This window comes from Leptodactylus fuscus, chromosome 6, assembly GCF_031893055.1.
Source record: "Leptodactylus fuscus isolate aLepFus1 chromosome 6, aLepFus1.hap2, whole genome shotgun sequence".
Lineage (NCBI taxonomy): Eukaryota > Metazoa > Chordata > Amphibia > Anura > Leptodactylidae > Leptodactylus > Leptodactylus fuscus.
In genome coordinates, this window is record NC_134270.1 from 58734220 (window position 1) to 58761118 (window position 26899).

The 26899-nt window shown below is 41.9% G+C and overlaps 1 protein-coding gene across 1 annotated transcript in view; it reads left to right on the top strand.

The window, feature by feature from the left end:
* Window positions 1-3182: 3182 nt before the first annotated feature.
* The window catches only part of VSIG10L2 (V-set and immunoglobulin domain containing 10 like 2), a 28030-nt gene continuing 4313 nt past the window's right edge, over window positions 3183-26899 (top strand). The window contains exons 1-9 of the mRNA XM_075279036.1: window positions 3183-3261; window positions 7296-7619; window positions 8951-9226; window positions 10689-10964; window positions 14498-14758; window positions 16771-17022; window positions 19286-19576; window positions 20279-20596; window positions 23825-23947. Of these exons, the coding sequence (XP_075135137.1) occupies window positions 3183-3261; window positions 7296-7619; window positions 8951-9226; window positions 10689-10964; window positions 14498-14758; window positions 16771-17022; window positions 19286-19576; window positions 20279-20596; window positions 23825-23947 (2200 nt within the window). The remainder of the gene's footprint in view (window positions 3262-7295; window positions 7620-8950; window positions 9227-10688; window positions 10965-14497; window positions 14759-16770; window positions 17023-19285; window positions 19577-20278; window positions 20597-23824; window positions 23948-26899) is intronic.

Sequence of the window (26899 nt, forward strand, 5' to 3'; positions counted from 1 at the left end):
CTCTCTATACCCTCTAGGGTTTAAACCAACCATGACAATCTGCTTACCTCCAAACCTTTTGGACTTTCAAAGAAAGATATTTATAGTTCACTATGTGAAAACTTTGTCCGCATATCTATTTGCCCATCAATATTGGATCAGTGGGAGTCTGACTGTACTGGGCACATCATATCAAAGTCCCAGAAAACACTTTAGTTTCAAAGGTATTTATTGAGTGACAACATTAGATAGACAATAATGTAAAACAATAACACGACAAAAAGTCCAAAGTGAGAATAGTACATATAACGCACCGTACAGCAACATCTTATATAAAATAAGAAGGTTAATAAAAGGAAACGGATTAAAAGATAATTGACCGGGGGGGGGGGGGGGGAGAGGGCAGAGTGGACCCTGCCAAAGGGGTAAAACAATGTTCACCCATAGCAAGGCGTTAAGGTTGCATTCACACAGAGGAAAATGCTAGCAGAAAAAGGAACCCATTGAAGTCAAAGGGAGGCTTTTTTTTCAGCGCTGAGTCCACAACAAATTCAGTGCCGTTTTCCTCCGTGTGAATGCACCCTAAAGTTGGAGACAGGACAGCAGGTCTGGGAGTCTGGGATATTGGACCTTTTAATCCAGAGAATCCAAACCTTGTCAAAATGCAGGCGAGTATCCCGCATTATTGGCATCAGTGGTCATGTGCAGTTGGGACCTCCGCCGGAAGACAAGGAGCGACTACACTGGGCGGCATCATAACACCGGGGACAGGTATGATTTTTTTTTTTTTTTTTGGGGGGGGGGGTAAATTCCTTTAGTGGTGTAGTTTCCTGTCTGCAGATTCCACTTTAATGGCAATTCAGGGGCTCTGCTCTGTGTCCAAACAGTTTATATCCACATATGGCATTAAGAACATTATCCCGGGTACCCCAGTGTTATACATGTAGGCAAAAAACTACTGTTTAAGCACACAGGAGGGCGCTTTGTGCTTTTGAAGAGCAGATTTAGAGTCTTGGTTTTTGGGCCCATGTCACCTAGCCAAAGACCCCAAAAATTGACCCTACAAAATGGAGTCACTTTTTGGGGAATGACAACTTACTGGCACCTCCAAGGCTCTGCAAAAACAACATGGTGTCCAGAAAGTCCCTCTAACTCTATACCCTAAAACCTTACACCCACATATGCAACTTTTTGTACGCTGGAGAGCCCACTTCATAGCTTTAGGGCCCCTTCACATGGCATAAGCGCTCGGCTCATTCCGAGCCGTACACGCGAGCGCTTCTAAACACTTCCCATTCACTTCAATGGGAGCGCTCGTAAAGCCGGCTTTACGCGCGCTCCCATTGAAGTGAATGGGAAGTGTTTAGAAGCGCTCGCGTGTACATCTCAGAATGAGCCGAGTGCTTACATCGTGTGAAGGGGCCCTAGGAGTGCATGTCTCAGATGACAAAAAGTACACCATGAGTAATTGGGCACTGCAATAAGATATTTCTGTAAAAATGTAAATTTTCACTTTTTACATAAATTTTTTGGAAGCACTCTTAGGCTCAAACTGATAATACCCCTTTAGAAATTCCTTGAAGGGTGTCGTTTCTAAAATAGAGTCTCGTTTGATGGATTTCCATTGTACTGGTACTTTAGAGGCTGTGCAAATGCGACACAGCACCTGAAAACTATTCCAAAAGCCAAATAACACTCTTTCCATTTCAAGTTCCCCCATGTGCCCATACAGCAGGTTACGACCACACCCAGGGTAGGGTAATATTGTGTTCAGGAGCAATTATTTAACAAACTGTGGGGTGCTTTTTCTTCTTTAACCCCTTGTAAAAATTAAAACTTTGGGGGTAAAGTGATGTTTTAGTAATTTTCCATTTACACAGGTGGATACACAGGTGCACAACTGTTCATTACTGTGATGTGACTATAACAAGCTGTGCACCCGAGTGTCCATCACATGACCATAGTCAAAATTTTATCCACTAGAAGTAAGCAGAATGAATGACAACAAGCAGAGATCTAGAAAAATGGTGAGGAATTGATACAGAAAATGATATTGGAAAATGTTACAACTTTTTACTATACCAACATTAACATTTGTCTTTCAGTATTGGTCTGAAAGTGGCCAACTCCTTTAAGGTACTTTTAAGCTATGTCCCCAAGTGGTTAATGGGAGCTAAGCTGCAGTACCAGCACCCAGCCACTATACAAGGACTGGATGATCCACTTCTGGCTCTGTGCTGTGCATAGTAAGAAACAGCCCCGAACAGATATTTTGATGCCCCCATCGATCAGATATTGTGCTATCCTAAGTATAAGCCATAAATAGTAACTTCATGGAAACCCCTTTAATGCTCCATTCTCTATTTAATCATTAGCTCTTTCTGTTCCTCCAGCCGCAGTCCTTTAATAGTGAGCTGGATTCAGGAGCAATATAGCTGCCATCAGAGAAGCTCATGGGCCCAATGTAAAATCTATGGTGGGGTCTTTTCCTACTTTGTGCCATTTAGAATAGCAGAGGGACCTTTGGGGCAACTGCTACCTCTGTACCCCCTATAGCTACACCTTTGCCTGCCATTACAGCCCCATCACAGTTTTCAACCCATCCATCTATAAATTGTGATTGGCAAATCTGCCAGTTGATACCGTTATATATGAGTTTCGTATTACTGAACTATTCAGGAGCTAGAGAAAGCTGTGTGATTACCCCTGTACAATCTTTAATGGCAGTCTTATTGGATGTCACCCAGTTTTGCCAGAAACAGATACACTATGAAGTAAACAATGATGGGAGATGACAACTGAAAGACTCTCCGGAGACGAGCGTCATGGTCTATGGTCTTCTTTTACCTTTCTTTTCTTGTTTTTTACTTTGGAAAGATTACTTTACCTACTTACCTTAATAACCTTAAAGATTAATATCCAAGCTAAAGAAAAGACTGGAGGTTTCATGTTCAGGGGAGCTCTGCCCTGGCTCCTGCATTATACATCATGATAGGACAACAGTGTGTAACAGGAAACACGATTAAAGGTCTGCGCTGAATAATTTACTGTACGAAACGTGATAGTCAATGGAATATGGAAATTGTGAGCACATTCCATCAGTAGTGATTGCAGAGGATGCAGGGCCAGCTTGGCAGAGGATAATCTATTGAGGTATCTGACAACTTCTCCTTGTAGGTTTCATCCAGGAGCGACATGGGGAAATGGATCATGGTCTGACCAGGGATTGTAAACTTCAGAAGTTGCTGGCAATTTTGTGCACCCTCCACACACTGACATTTGGTGAGTACATTAGAATCATAGGCTGATGACATGTGCAATGATAATTTTAGGTGCAGGTAAAGGTCCAGTTGATGTCATCTGGAGGCAACATCTGTGGGAGATACTTAGCAGAAGTGGGCACGCGAGGCAGAATATTATGGAGCATTCGAGGGGGGGGTACAAAGGCTGATTCCATGTGTTGTGTACCTTCTGCTCTACATACATATTTTGAAGGGTCTTGGTACAGATATAATTTTATTTATTGCAAAGGATTAGGTATATCTACAGTAAAAAGACACTAGAAGCTGCAACAAAATTGACATGCAGAGGATTAGAAAATCCTCAGCATGCATGTTAAAAATCCCATCCATAAATATTCTACTGCAAATGTACCACAGCTTCCTTGTGCAATCCGCATTGTAAAATCCGCAGCAATTCTGCTTATTCTCTTATGGGGAAATCTATGACACATATGGGACATCTGCAATAGATTCTGTACGTTCAAAGCCAACACTTATTGGAGTATTAGAGGGATTCACTTAAGTAGGAGTCACACAAGGTATGCTTGCAGTGGGTTAAATCCACTGTAATGTACAGTAGCAGCATAGATATTGAGATTTCTCCAAAATACATCCACATGCTATGGCTTAAAATTTAACTAAGCTTTCAGACAACTTCTGATTTCTGGCAGTATTTGTCTCATTAATAAATTTTGTAATATAACTAGTTATTAAATTGTGGATAATTTCTGTGTTTTTGGCACTTTCCCTTGTTTCTGTATTGAGAGCGGTTTCTGCCTCTCACTGAATGTTACTGTATATAGAGTAGGGGCTGTGTAATGTGTAGACATAATGAGGAGGAGGAGGGTGATCAGATATATCTCAGATATTACAAAATGCACAAACTTGCTTTTGGTTTAACATGAGAAATTGGATTCTCTTTTTTCATGTGACAATAAGGTGCACCTCAGTGCTATCTAAATTATTTCCAGAGATATCACTGGTTGAAAACACAGTCGCTATTAGGATATTTATATGCAGCTCTATAATAAATTACATAAAAATCCCAATCTAGATTGTGTTTTAAACCAATGATCTCTCAGAAAATAATTTATATTGCACTGTAATCTTACTGCATGGAGGAATGGTGTCACATGACACCAAAAGCAGGTTTGTATGTTTTATAATGTCTGGTATATAACTGTATGAAGTGATCATCACCTACCCTCAATGCAGTGGCATAACTAGGAATGGCATAGCCCCCCCCCCCCCCCCGACCGACGCCAAAGACCACGACCAACCCCAATTTCTGCGCACACTATTATGCCCCATAGTGGTCCTCACACAGTATTATGCCCCATAGTGGCCCCTTCACCCAGTATTATGCTCCATTGTGGGCACCCATGAACAATTATACCCCAGAGTATAGTAATCGGAGTCACAGGGGGGATAAAAACATAAAAAAACACTGTTACTTACCTGGTTCCGTGGCACTCTCCGCCGCTGTCGGCCATCTTCAATGACATCCGAGATGTCATGCAACTGGGGGGCGCATATGGACGCAGGCCGCGGTCATGTGACGTCAGGGAGGTCACGCAAGTAGGCCCGAAGCCTGCCCGGAGAGGTAAGTAACATGGTTTTTTATGTTCCCTTACCTCTCCTAGGCCCTCGATCATTTTTTGGACCCCCGAGTATAATAGTGCTTGTTGGGCCTGCGGTGTCTCTTACCGATCCCATCTCCTGCCAGGATCGGTAAGTAAGTAGGGCCAGGGGAGTAACTACCGGGATAGCAGCAGCTATCGCTGCGTTTTTGTTTTTTAAATAGGCCATTACCGGCTGGAGTAATCAATATATCAATGTAACGCGCCCTATTACTTACTGATCCTGGCTGAGACCCCCAAGTATAATGATCGGAGGTCCAGAAGAGGTAAGGGAACATAAAAAAAAGTGTTACTTAACCCTCTGAGCTGCGGGCAGGCTTCGGGCCTACTTCAGTGGTGTCCCTGACTTCACATGACCGGGCCTGCGTCCTTATGCGTCGTGACGCAGGCCCCCAGGTCCCGGACATCATTGAAGATGGCCGCCATCAGCAGGAACCGCACTAGAGCCAGGGAGAGTTAAGTAACAGGTTTTTTTATGTTTGTATCCTCCTCTGGGTCTCCGATTATTATACTCTGAGGTCTGAAAAGACCCCAGAGTATAATAATTGTTCATGGGTGTCCACATTGGAGCGCACAATGTGTGCAGGGGCCACTATGGGGCATAATACTGTGTGCAGGGGCCACTATGGGACATAATACTGTGTGCATGGGCCACTATGGGGCATAATAGGGCACGCAGGAATGCGGGGTGGGGTGGGGGTCGGTTGGTCAGTGTCTTCGTCATCGGTCGGGGGGCCCCATGTCAAAAGTTCGCCACGGGGCCCCGCCATTCCTAACTACGCCACTGAGTAGGCCTCATTACCAGCTGGAATAATTCCGGCCTATTAAAAAAAAAAAAACGCAGCGGTAGCAGCTGTCACCAGGCCCCCTAATGCGGGACATTATCCGGACCCTGTGGCAGCCGCTACCACTGCTACCCCGGTAGTTACACCCCTGTCTCAATGTCTCTACCTCTTAGGCCCGGTTCACATCTGCGTTTGGGTTTCCATTCAGGGAGTCCGCTTAGTGACCCCCCCCCCGAACGGAAACCTATATGGATAGAAAATCGGTTACCTGGGAAAACACGCAGACCCCATAGATTATAATGAGGTCCGTGTGGTTTCTGCTCGGTTTCCGCACAAAACATGCGGAGAGAAATGTCTTGTAAGCAGCAGGACCTATATGCTTTTCTATGCATATAGGTTTCTGTTCAGGGGGTCTCCAAGTGAACTGCAAACGCAGATGTGAACCAGGTCTAACACAGCCCCTTCTCCCATACACAGTAACATACAGTGAGAGGCAGCAACAGCTCTCAATACAGATGCAAAGGAAACAGTGAAAAAATTGCAGGATTTCACAGAAGTGATTAAAAAATTGTTAATAAAGTATATTAGAAAATTTATTAATGACACAAATACTGATAGAAAATCAAAAGTTTTCCAAAAATTTAGTTACGTTTTAAAAGAGGCTGTCAGCAGGAAATTCAGGTATCAAACTAGTGACAGTACCTTGTAGGGCTGCTTCTACACTTTCCAAAGGTGCCTGTCATACTGTGCATTACAGCTCCATTTTCATGAACATCTGCATTTTATTGTTATGCAAATTAGCTGGTGGACTTTAGACTTAAGCCCCACATTGTGAAAACATGAAATTTTGGCCATGGCAAAAATACTGTGACAAAAAACACCATGTTTTACAGTACCTGCAAAGTAGATGGGATTCTGGCTAATCCCATCCACATATTCCGGAAAAAAATCTGCAGATGTCAATTATACCTGTGGAAAGATCTGGTGTTTTCCATATAGGTATAATGGGGGCAGAAAGTCCACAGAGATAAATTCTGTAAAAATGCAATGAAAAACACTGCAGAAAAAAAACACTGCATTTTTTTTCCGCAGCATTTTTTTTTCTCTGTTTCGCTACTTAGGGGAATTTCTTCTCCTGCAAGGGCTTTGCTCTCTCCTCTATCCATGCTGTGGCTTACCCCACAGCTTTTTTACTTCTTGCAATTCACACAGTTCATGATGTACTTTTCTCTCCGCATGTTCTATGCAGACATCGCGCAGAAAACACACGGACTATGGGTCTATGGGTCTATGGGTCCGTGTGCTTTCATATGCTCACTGCTTGTCAATGTGTTCAGTAAACCATTCAAGGGGGTCTCCATGTGGACTTCCTGAATGTAATACCGAACGTAGATGTGAACCAGGCCTAACCTTAGGAGAGCACGTTGCAACTCTGACTCTTGGCGCCTGTATGATTAGCACATAATACTAAATGGCTACAAAGGTACAGTAAAGGCAAAATGCACTAGGACTGAAATCCCATTATGGCCATGTACAAAACGTACCTGAGTGAATCAGTATTTGTTATTCCAATTCCTTATTCATGCATGTTATCTTTTTTTTCTATCCAGGTGTGAATTTCAATCTTGAGACCAAGGTCCAGTCCATAAATGGGGTCCTTGACCGTTCTGTGCAGCTAAAGTGTGGAGACATTGACGCATCCTACGTCTTTATCTGGACTTTTATTATCATTGGCACAGATCAGGCCATTCCCATTGCTCGTAAGGATAATGTCTACGAGGAAGCCTCAGCTTTGGGAATTGTTACATTGGCTGGCAGCTCTTTAGTCATAACCAAGCTAGAGTTAAGGGCTGAGGGACGGTACACATGTATGGCATTCAGGGAAGGGACATACATAACTGCTCCCACAATCTACATTGACCTTACTGTTCTAGGTAAGTTTTATTGTACAGTATTTATCCCATTCCTATTATCAGTTTGTTGCAGTTTGTTACAGTGGGGGAGATTTATTAAGCAAACTGCACCAGAATTCTGGTGTAATTTGCACCAAAAAAACTGTCTAGCATGGTGTGTGCCACATTTATTAAGTGTCTTGACCGAAAAGCATGCACGGCCTTGTGGCTGGGATGTGGCTTTGTGTGAAAAGCATGTACTATCTTGTGCCAAAAATGTGTCAAGAACTTTTAAGCCAACTAATAAGGGGTAGTTCACGCGGAGTAAACTGGCGTGTATTTTAGCGTGTAATTTTACACGTGTAAAATAAGACTCCCATTGACTTCAATGACATTTTTTACACGTGTAAAAAAAAACCATGCCAAAATACACGTGTAAAATGACATTGAAGTCAATGGAAATCTTATTTTACGTGTATAAAATTACACGCCAAAATACACGCCAGTTTACTCCGTGTGAACTACCCCTACAGGTACAAATTTAGACAAGGCAGTAAAAGAATATATCAGATTTATCAAGCAGCATCTTACTTTGATAAATCTGGTGTAATTTAAGACTGTCTAATCTAAGTTTGCACTGTCTAGTTTTTACTCTAGGTTCACACCTGCACTTGGGTTTTCGTTCTTCAGATCCGCTTGGAACCCGAAAAACCCTTACAAAACCCTTAAGGGTCCATTAACACTGAGTTTTTTGCCAAGGATTTTGGCGCTGAATCCATGTCTCTGACCGTACAGGGCTGTGGATGAGTACTGTCAGGGGGGCGTTCCTCACAGCCCACCTAGACCGTCAGGAATGCCCTTATGATGATGGACAGAGAACACTGCCAAAACTAACAGCACCGATATCTCCAGCCCGGGAACACATAATGGGAAAGCTGACAGTGCGCTGAATTCCCTCCCCGCAGTAAAAAGCTATGGACAAGTAGTGTCGGTTTTTTAGTGGTATATAAAACCGCATGTGCAGGCAGACATGAAAGGCCCTCAATAACTTTGGCTCAAATAAATGCAGCAAAATCTGCAACAAAAAAAGCTGCGTTTCTGCAACGTGGGGCCTCAACATTATTCACACAGAGCTTTTTGAGCAGGAATTTGGTCAGGAAACTGACTCAAATTCCTGACCAAAAAACTCAGTGTGAACTCAGCCCTGCGCTGCTGCTGCTCATTGGTACACGTTATAAACAGAAGGAGGTTTCAGTCTCTAAATGCTTCCAGCTATGCACAGCAGATAAAGAAATGATTATTTTTTATGTTGAGTTATAAAACTTTAATGTAAAATGAAGTTAATATCTCATTGTTACTATTTTTCTGTTTAGTGCCGGTTACAAAGCCCAATCTACAAATTGATGAACAAACACCAGAAGAAGGATCACGAGTCCATTTGTCATGCACTGTTAGGGTTGGGACTGGACCTCTAAACTATATCTGGCAGAGACACACCATACTGGATGGGTCATTTAATATACATGAAGGCAACGAAAGTGTCCTTGTCCTGGACCCAGCCACACGGTTTCATACAGGCTGGTATACCTGCACAGTTAGCAACATGGTCAATGAAGAGACCAGCGGGAGGCTCTATCTGGATGTCATTTGTGAGTCCTCATTGCTTTGTTCTAAGTCATTCCAAATACAAACGCAGCAGTCCTTTGTATTAGAAGAACTTGACTATTAGGGGTGTGCCAATTTCTAAGATGACTGACTGTTTCCAATACATATAAGGAGAATAATAAATGAAAACTTGAAATATGGTACAGGCTATGAACTAGGTTCAGTACAGGATAAGTAGTGTCATGTACTTACACAATGGATGAGGTTTGCAAAGACTGGGGTTTTGTACTACAGTCTTAATCAATCCCCCCACTGATGTGAGATACCCCTAAATTATTTAGACGCTCCTGCGTGACTGTCAGGAACAGATATACGGTAACTAACTTTTTTGGGGAGTGTTTTAGTACATTTGTCAGGCCTAGATGTTCCTGCCCAGGCCTGCTTTGGTATTTGCCACCCTCAGCCCAATTTCATAAAGAGTGATGAGAGGGTTACATCTTTGGTGTAAACATGGGCCTGTGAGCCAAAGATGCTCTCCATTTACACTGATTTATAACAATTTCCTGGGTTAGTAAATTCTCCTCAAAGACTCCACCAGCTTAAATGTTGAGTGTAGCTCTGGAATATAATACAACCTATAACTTAGGTGCGTGCATCTACGAGTCCATGGGAAAATGGCATGGAGAGCACATAGATGATATTCATATGCTGTCCATGTTCTCCATGGACCCATTCCCCGTAAACGGGCCCAAAATAGGACCTGTTTTGAGTTTTACCCCAGGCTCACGGAACCCGAAATGAACCTTAATACATAATAATACATGGGTGTGTATATGGGGCCTTAGGTCAGAATAATAAGTCAGAATGCTAGACACAACTAGCACACTGACAAAGCAGATGTTTGTGTGCATGGAGCCTTAGAACAGGATAAGGAACGTAATGTATGTATATAGTGAATCCACCAGCCAAATAGTGAGTGCAGCTCTAGAACATAATACAGAATTTAACTCAGGATCAGTGAAAGATAAGTAATGTATGCATATAGTTAGGCCGATTGTACATGACCGTGTATTCTGGTCAGCCGTGAATTAAATGCATGGGCAATGCATGAGGACACGCGGATGTCACCCATGTGCCGCCTGTGCACCAGCCATGCTTCTGCAGTACCTTTCATTAAATGAATCGGAGCCACGGAAACAAGGGCTACAAAATAGGACAGGAATAGGACCTGTTCTATACTTTGCGGCCTGGACTGTCACCCCGCACACGGGACCATGTACGGTAATTCACGGTCATGTGTACAGGCCCATGGAAATGTATGGGTCAGTGTGCAATCTGTGAAATACAAGGATAGCACACTGATCACATCCACAGTCATCTGCAAGAGGCCTTAATCCAATTTATGTGTATATTTATTCTGTAGATAACCACTAAAATGCTGTGAACATGCCCCTATCGAAACAAAATCTTGCATCCGAGAAACCCCATGTTCCTTGTATTTTTTAGATGGTCCAGATGATCCAGAAATCTCTATCAAGCCATATGCCATAAGTGAGACTGGCTTTGCTGCCAACGAGCTGGAAGAGGTGACTCTGAACTGCTCCGCTTCTTCCAACCCTCCATGCCATTATATATGGTTTTATAACAACTCTCAGATGTTCACCGGTCAGATGTACGTCATTCCCAAGATCTCCCGGAGCCAGACAGGAATGTACACCTGCTTGGCACAGAACGCCCACCTCAACACACGTACCCAAGCCACCATCATTCTCACTGTTTATTGTAAGTGCATTGTCCTGGACTTGCAGTATGCATACAGGTTTTCTGCTTATAAGTCATTTTACAATGGAACCTTCTGCAATACATCCCTGTTTCAATATCTTATTCAATTCTACATTATTAAATTCACAACTGAGAATTTGCTAAAGTTATGTCTAACCTATATAGCAGCAGCATAAACTTTTGTCCTACACTTATAGTTTGTTACAGTGTATCAGTGCAGTTAAAATATATTTGTTCTGGCTTTCTATTGCTTTAAATACTGAAAATAATCAGAGATCCTGAACATTTTAAGGAGTATATCAAAAGCTTTTACTGGAATAATAATCCATGGACCAATAAACTACTGCCATCTTGCGACAGACGACAGTAAACCCCTGCTGAGATTTCTTGCTCCTTATTTGTCCATGTGTTATTTGACTTGATCATCTTCATCTTCACCTTCTCCTGTCCTGCATATATAGATAAATGCACAGTACCACTTTTACAGATCTGTATGCTGCAGACAAGCTATTATAATTTATCTTATCTAGAGTATATACCATGAATGAACGATGGGGAGGTGGTTTTTACGGTGCTGTTTGCCACCCCCTGACACAAGGGGAAGCGGCTCTGTAATAGGTCTTTCATAAAAGGTGTGTTTGTTATCCTCTATGGCACAGGATAACAATTGACCAATTGATATCAGTCATTCATTGCATGGTGACATTCTATGCATCACTGGTGATGTGTAGTGATAATATATATTGGTGATGTATGCTGACATTATATGCTATACTACCATAGTGGTGCGTTGGTGACATTATATGTGCAACTACAATTCCAAACAAGTTGAGATACTGATTACAATGTAAAGAAAACAAGAATGCAAAGATAAGTAAATCTCATATAACCATATTTTATTCACAATAGGACATAGAAGACATATCAGAAGCTGAAACTTTATTTGACAAAAATAACTCATTTAGAAATAGAAGGCAACAACACATCTCAAAACCGTATGGACAAGAATAACAAGAGGCTGTAAAAGTAAGTGGCACTGATGAAAAACATATGGAGGGTCCATTTTCAACTAAGGGTAGGTTCACACTACTGATATATGATGTTCGTTACTCTCATCCCTCACATAATGAGAGCAATGGACATTAAATGACAGATGTATACAGAGCCACCTCTATACGGTGTCGTTGTGCATTAGCCCTAATATATAAAAACATGACGGCAGCTTTCATCCATCATGTTTTTTACTTTTCTGATGGAGGAACATGTCCTGCATGCAGGACTTTTTTTTCCTTTATCAAAGTAAACAAAAAGGATAGAAAAAAGCATCTGTCTGTGCTCATTACTCTGCAATAGTTAATGTCCGTTGCTGTCATCCTATGATGGATGACAGCAGTGGACATTAATAATGGTAGTAACAAGCGCCGCACCTCCCATGAGGCGACCTGAAGCGACCGCTTCAGGCGGCGCTATGCCAGGGCCCTGGGGAGGGCAGCATTTTTGCTGACCTAAGCCAGTCCAGGACAAGCTGTCCTGGACTGGCTTAGGGTCACCATCACTGAGCGGTGGATTGGGGAGGCCGCTGGAGCAGCGCTGCTCCAGCGGCCGCCCCTCATGCTCAGGCAGAGAGCAAGTCCTCTCCCTGCCTGCTCTCTGCCTGCTAAAGACGCTCACTCCGCTCGGCCCCGCCCCTGCCCCACCCCTCCTCCAGGGGGGGGCGGCTTTCTGACGTCCGCCTCAGGCGGCAGAAAGCCATGGTTCACCCCTGGTAGTAACAATACACAAGACTGTGTATAAAAAGAGAATGTTAGAGAGGCAGAGTCTCTCAGAAGCAAAGATGGTCCGAGGTTCACCAATCTGTGAAAAACTGAATCTAAAAAATTGTTGAACAATTTCAGAGACAATGTTGAACCACATATTCCATCCATCACAACAGCATGGCTTTGCAGAAGAAGAGGTCAGGTGCTGGACTAGCCTTTCACCAATAGATCCATTTGGTACATTGTGAAATAAAGAAGATCAGGACTGTTGAGCAGCTAGAATCCTACATCAGACAAGAAGAGACATCATTCCTCTCCCAAAACTCCAGCAATTGGTCTCCCCAGAGGTGCACAGACTTGTAAAAAGAGGGGATACTACACAATGGTAGACATGGTCCTGTTTCATCCTTTTTGAGATGTGTTGCTGCCTTCAATTTCTAAATGAGTTAGTTTTTATAAATGAAATGAGAAAAATGTCTAATTTTCACCTTCTGATATAAGATGTTCTGTTATGAATAAAATATGGTTATAACAGATTACAAAATCATTACATTCTTGTTTTCTTTACATTTTAAACAGAACTCCAACTTTCTTTTACATTGGGGTTGTATCATTGGTGATGTTCAGTGACATTGTATGTATCAATGGTGATGTCTGGTGACGTTATATGCATCAGTGCTGATGTGATGGTTATCATTGGTGGTGTTTGGTTACATACGTATTGCTGGTGATGTTTGGTGATACTGTACAGGGGGCCTCGGAAAAAGAAAATACCGGTAGCTGAGAAAGAACATGTATGTTTCATGTATATGATGAACGCTTTAAACATTATTGAGCTATTCATTGGTGCATCAATGAATCTACCCAAACTCCCAAAATAGAGGGCTTAAAATTATCTTATTGAAGATCACTGGTGATATTACATGTATCAGTGGTGATATCTGATGATACTATATGCATCACTAGTGATATATATATATATATACTGTATATATATCACTGGTGATATGTGGTAGTACTATATTTATCTCTGGTCATGTGTGGTGTCAGTCTATGCGTCACATGTAGTGGCATTGTATGAATCGTTGGTGACGTTTGGTAACATTCTGTGTTATGCTATCCCATATATCAATGGTGAAATGTGGTGTCATTATATGTATCACCATTGATGTGTGTTGAAATTATATGTGTAATGGTGACATGTAATAATGACATTATAAGTACCACTTGTATCAGTGGTGATATGTGATAAAATTACGTGTCACTGGTGATATCATGTAAACACAAAGGCCCAGATTTACTATTGTTGTTACAAATAGATGCGTTTTTGGCTCAGATTTACTATTGTGGTTACAATTAGATTACATCTTTGGCACACTGTGGCGCATTTAGTTTCGGATAAAATTTTTCATCATGCTCTACATGTGGATGTGGATTCTCACAAGAAGGCAGCATGACTTACATACACAAAAATGCACCAGAAAACTGTTGAAAAATTCTGTCTCAAATCATGCCAACTGAAAAGTGGTAAAAACGTAGACTAGACAGTCTAAAGATATGCCAGATTTATCATCCAACATCAGCCAATGTGATAAATCTGATGTTTTTTTCAGACTGCATGTCTAAATATACATTGTAAATCTGGGCCAAAGTATAATACTCATAGATCCAACACATGGAATTACTCATGATCTGGAAATGATAATAGATAAATGAGATGGCGGGGATCATGCCCATGAATGTGTTGTTGGTGCATTCTGACTGTTTTTTGTGCAGATTTACCAGAGGGATCTCCCACATGCACACCACGACCTCATAATAACTACATGGATGTGGCCCTCTGGTGCTCCTGGGCTGGGGGGTTTCCTCTGGCACAGCTTTTCTGGGTTCAACCAAATGAAGATAACAAAGTCATTGTGTCAAAATCAAATGCAACACTAGTCAAAAATGGCGCACAACTGCAAAATGGAAGCACCTTCACCTGTACAATCTCCCACCCATCCCTCAAAAGGGAGATCAACTGCAGCACCACTGTTGGTGAGTAAAGAACTCCTCTACCCTAAGACTGTGATAAGGGAACAACACATGGTCAAAGGCTCCACTGCTCCAAAATATTTTCCAAAGGGTGTAACTTTTTTATTAGAATCCCTATCTTCTGGCAAAAACATAAAAAGGGATTGTGACTATATAGAAAGATATTTGGAAAAGAATCATTCATCGTCAATGATCACAGCATAGCCATGGTTTTGTGGTGATTCAGCTGCAGGCACCATAGCATGGTGCGCTGAAAAAAGAAGCATTATATTTAACTTATGGCACCATATATTTCGCAGCATGGCCTTTGATTATAGAACTATCTCACTTCTGAGATGTCAAAGATATGAGATCTTTCTGGAGAAAGCACAGGAAGTAGAACGGAACAGTGATGGTTTGGGAAAGCAGAGAAGCTTAAAGGGGTATTCCCATGACGCTTGTTCACTAACCTGCAGGCTGTTGTGCTCTCTTCACTTCCTGCATTTCTTGGCACATAGGTGGGCGGGGTTTCACTTGCACAGGATTGGTTGTAAATGAATTACCACAGTGTGAAGCTGATGTAGCAGAGCTGGATTTGAGTCAGTTTGCATTACATACAGAGGTAACAGACTCCCTATCTCAGCCCTTATCAGCCAAATCCAATTAAACCGACTGATAACAGCTCAGAAATCCCGGAGCTCTCACCTCCCCTATCTGTGTCATTTTAGTAGCGGAGTTTCTCAAACAGCTCAGAGCTGCTCCCATCCCCTCCCTCTCCCTCTGAGAGCAGGCAGCTACATCACTTGACATTTGAGCAGATAATCCCAAGCGCCATAGAGTGTAAACAATGAAGTGAATAAATTAAGATAGCAGCCAAACAAAGCGGTTTTGATAAAGCAATGCATTTAGGAAAAGTCTTAAATCCACATAAACTAGCAGTATAGATAGGATCCTTGTGATGGGACAACCCCTTTAAGAGACATGTCATTTTGGTGGCATAAATTCCATCTAGGCTGGAAAATTGTTAATTGGAACCATGTAGACATTAGACTAGCAATAGATTGTGACATAGGTGGGTGATAGCAGTAAATACATCCTTGAATGAAATATTTTAAATAAAATTGGAAAAGGTAAGAGGGTGGTAAGGTTGTAGCATTATTACTCTTAGGTACAGAGATTTGGAGGAGATGTGATTTATCAAAAAGGTTGCTAGAATGGAGAAAAGGTAAGGAAGTGTACCAAGGGGTGAAGGATAACAAAATGTTTCTTGTGAACAGGCATATTTAGTGGGTCAATAGGGAGTTGATTTTCCATATTGATGACCTATCCACAGGATCAGTATGTCATCTATCAGGGTCCAAAACCCAGACCCTGCACAGAACAACTGGAGCCAGAAACTGCTAGTGAACAGGGAGTATGTGCAGCGCCACTCCTATTCAAGTAATACCCTGGAACCACTGCCATGCAGTGGATATGGCTGCTGCACAGCTCCTATTTACTAAAAGAGGACCTTTTACCACCTTAATTCAAGGTCTTATCATCTGCTAATAGATGTTGCTCCACTAATTCCAGTGCAGTTGGAACTTTCTGTCTAGTTGGACTTGTTGGAGGTATTAAAAGGTCCTGTTTAGACCAGAGTGGTGTTGCACATGCTCCCTGTCCTCTAGCAGCTTCTGCCAGCTGTAGACTGCTAGAACAGCTGATCTGTGTGGGGTCCAGGTGTCAAACCCTGACAGATCACATAATAATGGCCAAAATGTGGGTGGCACTCAGGACAGCCTGGAGAAGACTTGGCCCAATAGATTAATTTTAACTCATGCTGATGGCCTGACATATTTATTATACCTTACACCAGTAGCTCTTCATCTTGGTGCAGCCATACCCTATAGCTGTTACAACCTTTATTAAGACTGACAGACGAAATGCAAGTCTTAATAAATCTGCCCCCTTGTATCAGTTTTGACCAGCAGATAAGTAATATACTGTATATGTATACATAGTGTGTAAAGTTCATATATTTCTCTTCCTTGTATTAGTGATGCCTCCTGGTGGCCCCAATTGTTCAGCAGTAGCTACAAAGATGAATGAATTCATTATGTTAACGTGTGATTGGGCAGGCGGGCAGCCCTACATCACCCTGGAATGGAATAACAATCAGATTGGAGACATAAAAGAATCTTCCAACATCTATGTCTTCAAACCCGACCGCACATATAATGGCAGATTATTCACCTGTACTGCACTTCACCCCATGATGGTTAAGCCCACTGTGTGCCTTGTCAGGCTCGGTAAGCTATTTATTGGACAAATTGGATATGTAATCTTGTAATTGAGCCAGTATTCTGGTGCACATACCTTACACCATATTTCTTAACTGTTTTAGATACTTTCTGATACTTTCTTCACCTTGCATATTATATTATACTCTTTATGTTATATGGCTTTGATGATCCCTGTAACACCTCATGATTCGCCTCATATATGATGAGACCTGCACCTTGTCCTGTATCAGGCATATCTTCCCCCGGCCATGTGCCTCGACATTTCCACAACATTGTCAAAACCTCCATTTTTCCCCTCGAGGATCAATAAATAATTCTATTCCAAAATGGATCCAAATGTTAATAAGTTTAGAAGTTGCAGGTTTGTAACCATTTTTTGCAAAAATACTGGTACAGATTTTTAATGTGGCTTAGGGGTTGGTAAAGTTGCCTTGGCTTGTAAATAAAACATATTCACTGTATAGAAAAATATTCTACACCTTTCCCTATCAGCACCAGAATGTCCATTTACATCCTGGTTCACGTAACTAACTATGGCAACCACTCAGAAGCAGAGTATGAGATGACTCTGATAAAAGGGCATTTAACCTCTCAGATGTTGTGGTTACTTTCACTTACCTTTTGATCTTGAGCACAATTGTGGTAGTCATCTCATTACCATGGCAGGCAGGGCCTTCTGATGGCCTCCCATAGCATTGCATCTGTTGAGGCCTGAGAGTAGCAGGATCCAATAGTTACAAAGGAAATTTGCCATAGAAATTAAAAAACCTAAAAGTTTAAATCCCCCCTTTTCCTACATCACATATAAGTAAATAAAAATAAACACATTAGACATCCTCAAGTCCCAACACATAGCAAAAATCTAAATGGCTAAGTCACCATTTTTTTGCCACTTTGCCTCCCAAAAAATGGAATAGCAAGTGATCAAAACATCATACATTCCCCAAAATGGTATTAATTATAGGCTACAGATTGCTTTACAAAAAGACATCTTACACAGCTCAGTACACTGAAAAATAAAGAAGTTACAGGCATAGAATGGTATTAAAACATTAAAGAAACTGTATAAGCCTAAGGCTCCCCATAATGGGCCGCAGCAAAAAAAACAACGTGGGAAAAACCGTGACAGCAACGCATTGTAGCTTTTCCCTCAGTGCTTTTCACAGAAAGTCCACAGAGGTTTCCTCTACAGACTTTCTGCTTCCATTATAGCTATAGGGAAACTGCCAGTGTTTCCATAGGTTTAATTGACATGCTGTGATTTCCAAAACTGCAATGGTTTTTAAGGCAAAGAAGAGGAATATTCAGCAATGGCCAAGTCAATCACCAAATCTTAACCCGATCGAGCAGGCACTTTACTTGCTTAAAACAAAACTTAAGGCAGAACGACCCACAAACAAGCAACAACTGAAGACAGTAAAGGCCTGGCAAAGCATCAGAAGGAAAGCCAGCATTTGGTGTTATCTATTCAGCCAGTCATTGCTTAGAAAGGTTTCTCTACAAGTATTGAACATTTTATTTATAGTAATGTTAATGGGATTCTGTCATTAAAAAACACATTTTAAACTAAAAGCATGTAGGAATAGCCTTTATAAAAGCTATTCATCTCTTACCTTTATCTTCAGGGTCCGCACCGCCGTTTTTGAATTTTTCCTAGTTCTTCATTGTGCTCAGAAAGCACAGGGAGACATTCCCCCTATACTCTGACCACAACGTTATCATCCATTCCAGTGCTTTCTTCTGCTCCATCAGCCACTCTCCTCTTCTTATAGGAGACCACCACAAAATGGTCGACAGAGCAGCCGACTGCGCATGTCAGTGAGCCATTTTGTAGTGATCTCTTACACGAGACCACCACAAAGTAAGATGAATAGCCTTTATAAAGACTATTCCTATGTGCAACCTGAAAAAATACATTTCAACTGTATCTCAGTTGTTTCATTTCAAATCCAATGTGGTGGCTGCAGAGCCCAAATCATGAATATTGTGTCACTGTACAAACATGTCTGGGCCTAACTGTATACCAAAATGACTGACATAAAATAGGGAACCCCATTTAATCCTACTTTATTTGGTATTCGCCACATGAACCTCTGAGGATGATTTGGCATTTGACCATTGCTATTTTTCCTTATATTCACCTGTGTTCTTATTAATATTATTATTCGTATTAACATTATTTTTGTATCCGATAGTAACCATTATTATCTTAATACCTTGTAGGTTTGCAGAATATTTTGCTGAATTTTCTGATTCCCATTTTTCACAGAGGCTCCAGTATTGGATTCCCCAAATCTTGAAACTTCTGTATTAGAAGGAGAAGATGCTCAGTTGATCTGTATTCTAAAGCTGGCCACCCCCAGTTCAGAAATTACCTGGTATGACAACACCAACAAGGAAATAATCACTGATTCCCAAAAGTATGGTATATACAGGGACAATGGACAATCAAATCTTACAGTGCGAGGGATAGAGTGGGGCACAGACAATGGATTCTATCGATGCATGGCCTCCAACGCAGTGGGAAACACCTCTCTATTATTAAGGCTCAGTGTCAAAAGTAAGTACAAACCTTCCCTGGTTACTTTGTAAGTCATGATAGGGTGGATGATGGGTACCCCTGTTCTTCTGCTCAATCTGACTATTGCTCCTCCAACCTCCTAGGGAGAAAGGGTCTTGCCATGAACTTGTCATGACTGTTAAGTCAATTCTCCACCCTTTTAATATATCTTCACATGTAACGGTAGTGCCATAGTGCATATTCCACAAGCTGCTATAGGAGCTATTCTTAGAAGTGCCAAACCACACTGTGGTATGTCTGATACACAGATACAGTGTAACAAACTGTGAATAGGACTACGTCATGAAAGGATACATTTCAGAAATACACCTTTATTTTGCAACATTTATGGTTTTGGTGGTTATTTATTTACCTTGCTTATATAGTAGACACACATCCTGCAGCACATTTACTCACTGTTCCAAGTAGACCTCACATTCTAAATTCTCTGTATGTCTTTTGGAGGAAAACCACACAATTAATGGCGAGAACATACAATCTCAATGCAGATGTTACTCTTGGTCAGTTTTAAACCCAAGGACAACAGCACTGCAAGGTAGAGGCTACAGTACTTACCACTGAGCCACCATAAAATTATATTGCTGAAAATTGTTGTATACAGGGAGACATTTACACCAAATATACAGCATGAACCTACTTTATTATGTTTTTCAACCTTTTGTTTACAACTTTCATTGACAGAATATCCTACACCTCCCAATGTAACAATCAGTAAACTTCTCTACAGCCGGCAGAGGACAGAGGTGGATCTAGAGTGGATGACAAAAGGAGCCGGAGACTTAACTGGCTTCATGGTACAGCGACAAGCCAGCATCCGGTCCGTCAAAATTCCTAGGAGATCCGTCCAAGCTGCTTCCTGGGACACAGTGGCCAATGACATTGAGCCTGAAATCCGAGGACACAAACTTGGAGGATTGGACCCTTCCATTGTATATGCCTTTAGGATATTGGCTGTCAACCATAAGACAACGGGATTCCCTTCTGAAGTGAAGACACCAGGTACAGAAACTGACCAGATGCTCTGATTGGTCAAGTGTTACTGTCGGCATTGGGACTGTTCTAACTAAAATACCACTACCAGGGTATGCTTAAAAGTTTCCTTCTATCAGAACAATGATGATCTTCTCCTTATGCTTGTACTCTGTCTGAACCTCCAGCATACAGGATATGAGAAGTGGTACTGTGCAGTTATTTATTTGGCACTATGTTTCTACACATACAGGTGCTACTCTTATATATAACACTTCTTGCTTCTGATTTCCTCAGTGGTCAGTGAAGATGTGCAAGACATAGGGTATACTTAATTTATGTCCCCATAGCACCACTTACCCATTCCACCATGGTTGAACATCACACTTTGTATAGCCAGTTTTATTGCACTAGGCAAGTAGTTTCTGGATCCCAAATAAGGGTTTGGGAACATCTGTTCATCCAAGTGGCTGGGCACAAGACAAACAATACAGTCTCCATTAAAGTCTATAGGAATTAGAGAAACAGCCAAACAATGGGGCAGATTTACTAATAGTGTCTATTGTCAGAGTGTGGGGTTGCTAGGTGGGGTGGCATAGACACACAAGTCCAAATTTTTAGTCCAAAAAAGGTAGAGTTTTATTTTCACTCAAAAAAAAAAACAAAAAAAACAGTGCAGGAACAAAAGAAAACAATACACAAATAAATAAATATCTGCCCGGGTAGGCTCTAACTGAACATATAATCGGTTACCTCACCTATAATAGCAGACTCAACAGTAAATTGCAACAACCAGGACAGTTACAACAGTCTGACCTTCCAGCTGGCTCTCCGGCCAAGCTCTGCTCAAAGTCTTGCTGCTGGAGCTGACTGCTTAAGCCTCACTGATGAGGACAATTCTCAGCAGCTGACATGCTGCAGAAACATCCACAAAGTATGGACTGGAGGGGGTTGGAATGACAGGTCCCACTGCTAATCTACCTGCCATTCCTAAAAATCCAGCCCAATAGAGAGAACTTGAAATAACACTCAGCAGACAAAAGTTATCTGCTGAGAAATGTTCTTTCTGGAGTTTTTCATCTCACCCATATTAGTAGTCTGGGTGAGATGTACACCCCTCCATGATCTGACCAGCCATCATCTTACACTATGTCTTAGAATAGACAGTGCTAAACTGCACCAGATTTGATAAATCTGGCATGTGGTTACACTGTCTTTAACAATAAACCACTTATTATTTGGCTTATAAGTTCTCGGTGCATCTTTTGCACACACAGCTGCAAATTACATCTTGTCCCTTTCACCTGAGGCTGCATCCCTTCCCAATAGGCCATGCCCCTTTTCAAAAGAAATTGGAAAAGTATCTAAAACACTTGATAAATGTGGTGCACGGGATGCTAGACAGTTTTTTGGTGCCAATTATGCCAGAATTTTGCTTAATAAATCTCCCCAATGTGTGGAGAATTTATTGAGACTACTACCAAAGCTACAACTGTTTCCTACACCAGTCTTAAACCATAGCTAACTTTTCAGACAACTTGTGATTTTCTGGCAGTATTTGTTATAAATGCATTTTGTTATATTTTTATTTACAAATTATGTCTCCTTTCTGTGAAATCCTGTATTTTTTCACTTTTTCCCTTGTTTACGCATTGAGAACTGTGTCTGCCTCTCACTGAATGTTACTACCATATGTATGGAGTACAGGTTTCGAGTAGGGGGCTGTGTAATGTAGAGAAAATGAGGGTAGGGAAGGGTCACTTCAAACCGTTATATCTCAGACATTATAAAACATGTAGGATATTCTCTTCTTTCTTATAACAGTAAGGTTGTAGTGCTATTTTTTTTTCTCTGGTTGAAAACACAGTTGGGATTAGAAATTTATATGAAGCTGTATAATTTATATAATATGAAAATCCCAATCTCAATTGTGTATTCAACCAATGATATCTCTGGAAATAATTTACATAGCGCTTCAGCCTTAATATCATATGAAATAAGAGAATCTCCTTTTTCATATGACAGAAAAAGTTTGTATATTTTATAATGTTTGAGATATAGCTGTTTGAAGTGACGCTCCCCTACCCTCATTTTCTCTACACATTACACAGCCCCTACTCCACACACAGTAATATTCAGTGAGAGGCAGTAACAGCACTCAATACAGAAACAAGGGAAAGAGTGAAAAAAGCAGGATTTGAAAGAAAGGATTCAAAATTTGTTAATAAAGTATATTAATGAGACTAATACAGCCAGAAAAGGAAAAGTTGTTATAAAGTTTAGTTACGCTTTAATCAATTGTACCCCTGCCAGAAGATCTGCCAGAATTATTAAGAAAACTAATTCTGGCACATAAGTTTTCTGGTGTGATTTATAGTAAACTAGCCTTTGCCTGCGACTTCATCTGTGTGTTGTTGGCGTCGATGATCCGCCTATATTCAGCAAATTGCTGCCATCAATGATCTGCTACGCCAGTGTTTCAGCAGTCCTGCTGCTGAACTTGTGCCTTGTGATTGTTCCAGCATCTCAGCAGCTCACTAGCACGCCATATAATGAGCGTGTTGTTGGTGTTGATGAGCCACCTGCTCCTAGTTTGCTAAATCCTCCTCAGCTCCGCTTCAGGAGAACTCTGTTAACTTCTGACTACCTTCATAGCTCTCGTTGTTTTAGAATTTCGCAACAAATTAGATTTTCTTTTTCCCGACATGTTTAAAATTGGCAAACTGCAAATTTGGATTAAAGAGGTTTTCCCATCCAGTGTGTCAGCACTGCCTGGAGCAGATCAGATAATATTCAAATGCTTGTACACAATGGACTCAGTGTTAACTGTGTGTTTACATAGAGAGATAACAGACCCGGCTAACTCCAGTTAGTGATTCTCCTGCTGGCAAGAGCAGTTTAATATAGTATATGAAAATAAATTCATAACAGTCATGAAGCCATGCCATTTACCGGGATAAAAAGTAGCCAATGTGTTAATCGAGGTTACAAACTATCTATGTGCCAAATTTCATCCAAATCCGTTCAGGTGTTTTTGCGTGATTGAGTGACAAACATCCAAACTTTCCCATTTATAATATTAGTGGGATCTGATGGGCTGAAGCATCTCTTCCCCACTCCCCCCACTGCCTGGAAATTAAATACATTAGACAAAAAAATAATAAGTATGGTGTTTATGGTGCAAATTGGGTCTTGATTAGCTATCTACATTGAGAAATATAAGATTATTACACATTAGTATAATTTATTTTGTTTCAGCTGATCCGCCAAATAATATCTATCCTGCTGCTATCGGGGCTGGCTTTGCTGGTATGTTAGTGGCAGGCGTGGCCAGTCTTCTGGCTTTCCAATACATCGTTCGGAACCGTGAGAACAACCCACGTGAGTGTTAACTATAAGGTTTGCTTGAAAATCTTGAATATCAGCTCACTATTTGTATTGTCAGATCATTCATTGAAAGTTGTTAGATCACACATCTTACAACAGGGTCGGACTGGCCCGCCGGAGTACCGGGGAATTCCCCGGTAGGCCCCGGCCTGGACTATTAAGACCTCATTATGGGGCCTTTATGGGGCCCTACCGGACCTCCACTGCCTTTTTATTAATAGACAGTGGAGGTTCGGTAAGGCGTCTGCCCAGGGCTGCTGTCAGCACCCGGGCAAGTCACTGTGTGAAGTATGAAGGGAGAGAGACTGCGTGCTGCAGAAGGGCTGAAGGACCTGTGATGATGTCATATGTGGGCGGAGCTACACGGATCGTACAGAACACTGTTACACAGGAAGATGAATCGGCCGGGAACAGACTGATGGAAGGAAGAGAGAAGAGACAGCATGTGTGAGTAAGAGGGAGACATGGGGGAAAGGCTGTGTGAGCAAGAGGGGAGACATGGAGGTGCAGGCTGTGTGAGCAAGAGGGGAGACATGGAGGTGCAGGCTGTGTGAGCAAGAAGGGGGAAAGGGGGGGTTCAGGCTCTGGGGGGATGGGCACTATGAGCATATAATACTGTTTGGGGGCCTCTGTGGTGCACATAATAATGTTTGGGGGTCACTATGGAGTACCTAATTCTGTTTGGGGGCCACTGTGGAGCACATAATACTGTTTGGGGGTCCCTGTGGAGCACGTTATGCTGTCCCAGTATTGCTTACATGTGGGGCGCTGCGCTGCTTTCTCACCGTATTCTTGATAGCTGCAGTTGTGGGTACTAAAGCTTTATCTCTTTCAGGTATCTGAGATATTGCTTTAGCGCCCATAACCGCCACTATCAAGAATTCGCTCTAGTAAGGGGATAGGGGACCACGGACAAAAGTTTCTACCCAGGCCCACAAAACATTAGTTTCACCAATGGCGGCTGCTCTGGGTCCAGGCACCGCCATTAATATACCTTATTTTTAGCTAGATGGACTGTGCTGATACACAGACGTCCTGCGCTTGGATGTAAAGTGGGCACCTCCATTCATCAGGATCCCAGGTAGGTGAGTATAACTCTTTTTTTTAGCTTAGTTGTGGGTATTTTAATAGTACAAGGGGCTTGTTTGGAGGGGGAAATTATAATTATAAGGAGGGGGCATTATGAACATAAGGGGGGGTCACTTATATAAGGGTTATTAGGGGACATTAGGAATACAAGGGGAGGTTATATTAGGAGGCATTATGAACATAAGGGGGTGGTCATTGATATTAGGGGTCATTGGGGGTGCAGTATTTATGTCAGGGGGAATTAGGGGCATACTATGAGGGGGCAATTAATTTAATGAAAGTGGCACTTGGGCTTTATTAAGCCTAATGCCTGACGTCGCAAACTGCAACAAAATAACGCTGCAGGAAAAACCGCAGCAGTAACGCATTGTGTTTTTTTCCCGCAGCGCTTTTCACTTTCTGCTTCCATTACACCTCTAGGGAAACCATCAGTGTTTTCGTAGGTATAAGTGATATTCCAGCGATTTCCAAAACCCCAGCGGTTTTGGAAACCACAGCATGTTCACTGCACATAATTTTCTACAATGTGTGGATTGGATTTGCTAGAATCCCATTCACATTGCAGGAACTGTCGGCTTTTCCCATGGTGTTTTCGCCATATGAAGCCCCATCCACACTTTGTGGTAAAATAAGATACATGCTGTAATTTCCAAAGCAGTCTTGGTTTTAGAGTTAGACATTGCAGCATACCTACGGCGGAAATTCTGGCGGTTTCGATATAATTGAAGCAGAAAATAGAGAGGAAAGCTCTGCAAACTTTCTGTGCAAAGGGCTGCAGGAAGAAACGTGATGCGTTATGGACGCGGTTTTTCCCGCAGCGCTTTTTTGCTACAGGACACCACGTGGGGCCTTAGGCTTAAGGAGTTTTCCAGTTCATTTATATTGATGATCTATCCTCAGAATAAATCATCAATAAGAGATAAGTGATCCACTGATCAGCTGTATGAAGGGACTATGGTGCCTGTTTATATCACACGCTGTCTGTTTATAGTGACCGTGTGGTGTAATTACAGCCTTGTCACATAGACGCTTATAGGACTAGGCTGTAGTTACATGACATGGCCACTATGAGATGTATGATACTGTGTAAACAGAGAAGGGGGTCACGGCACTTGCACAGATACCACGATTCACTCAAACAGCTGATTCATCTCTCATTATTACACCTCAGCCACGGAGGTGTAAAAACAAAAAAAAAACACACTCGTCTGTCCCCAGCACCCTGCTGTCCTCCGTCTCTGACTGTTCGGTCTCATGGCAACACCTCATTTCTGGAAATCCTGTACCCAATTCCTCTTAGCGGTCAAATGAGGTTCAGGACTCCCAGCAAGAAGGTGCCAGCACGAGACTGAATGGACACTGGCCGAGGACAACGGGTTGCTGAGGACAGGTGAATATGCTTTTTTATTTTAAACCTCCAGCCCGGCACATGAGTTGCTCCAATTCATGGACAATATCTTTAAAGGATTTATCCATGTTTCTGATATTTATGGCCTGTCCTTAGGATAACCATCAATATTACATCTGTGGGAATCTGACAGCCAGGACCTCTGCAGATGAGTTTTTTCATTACAGTGCGGCTACAGGTAATGGTGACAATTCTAGGAGCCACGCTGCTCTCTTGCCATACAGGATGTAGCAGTGGGTTTAGATAGTGCAGTGGTGCACATCGTATGGCGGGCGAGCAGCTGGCTCCTGATATTACCTTTAGCCATCCTGTATCTGTACAACTCATCTACAGGGGTCCTGGCAGTGGGCCCCTAAAAACAATTCCACTGGTGGGCCCTAAACACCCCAGTCCGACCCTGTCTTACAATAGGTAAGACATCATTTTCTGCTTTGCCTTCTGCACCCCTT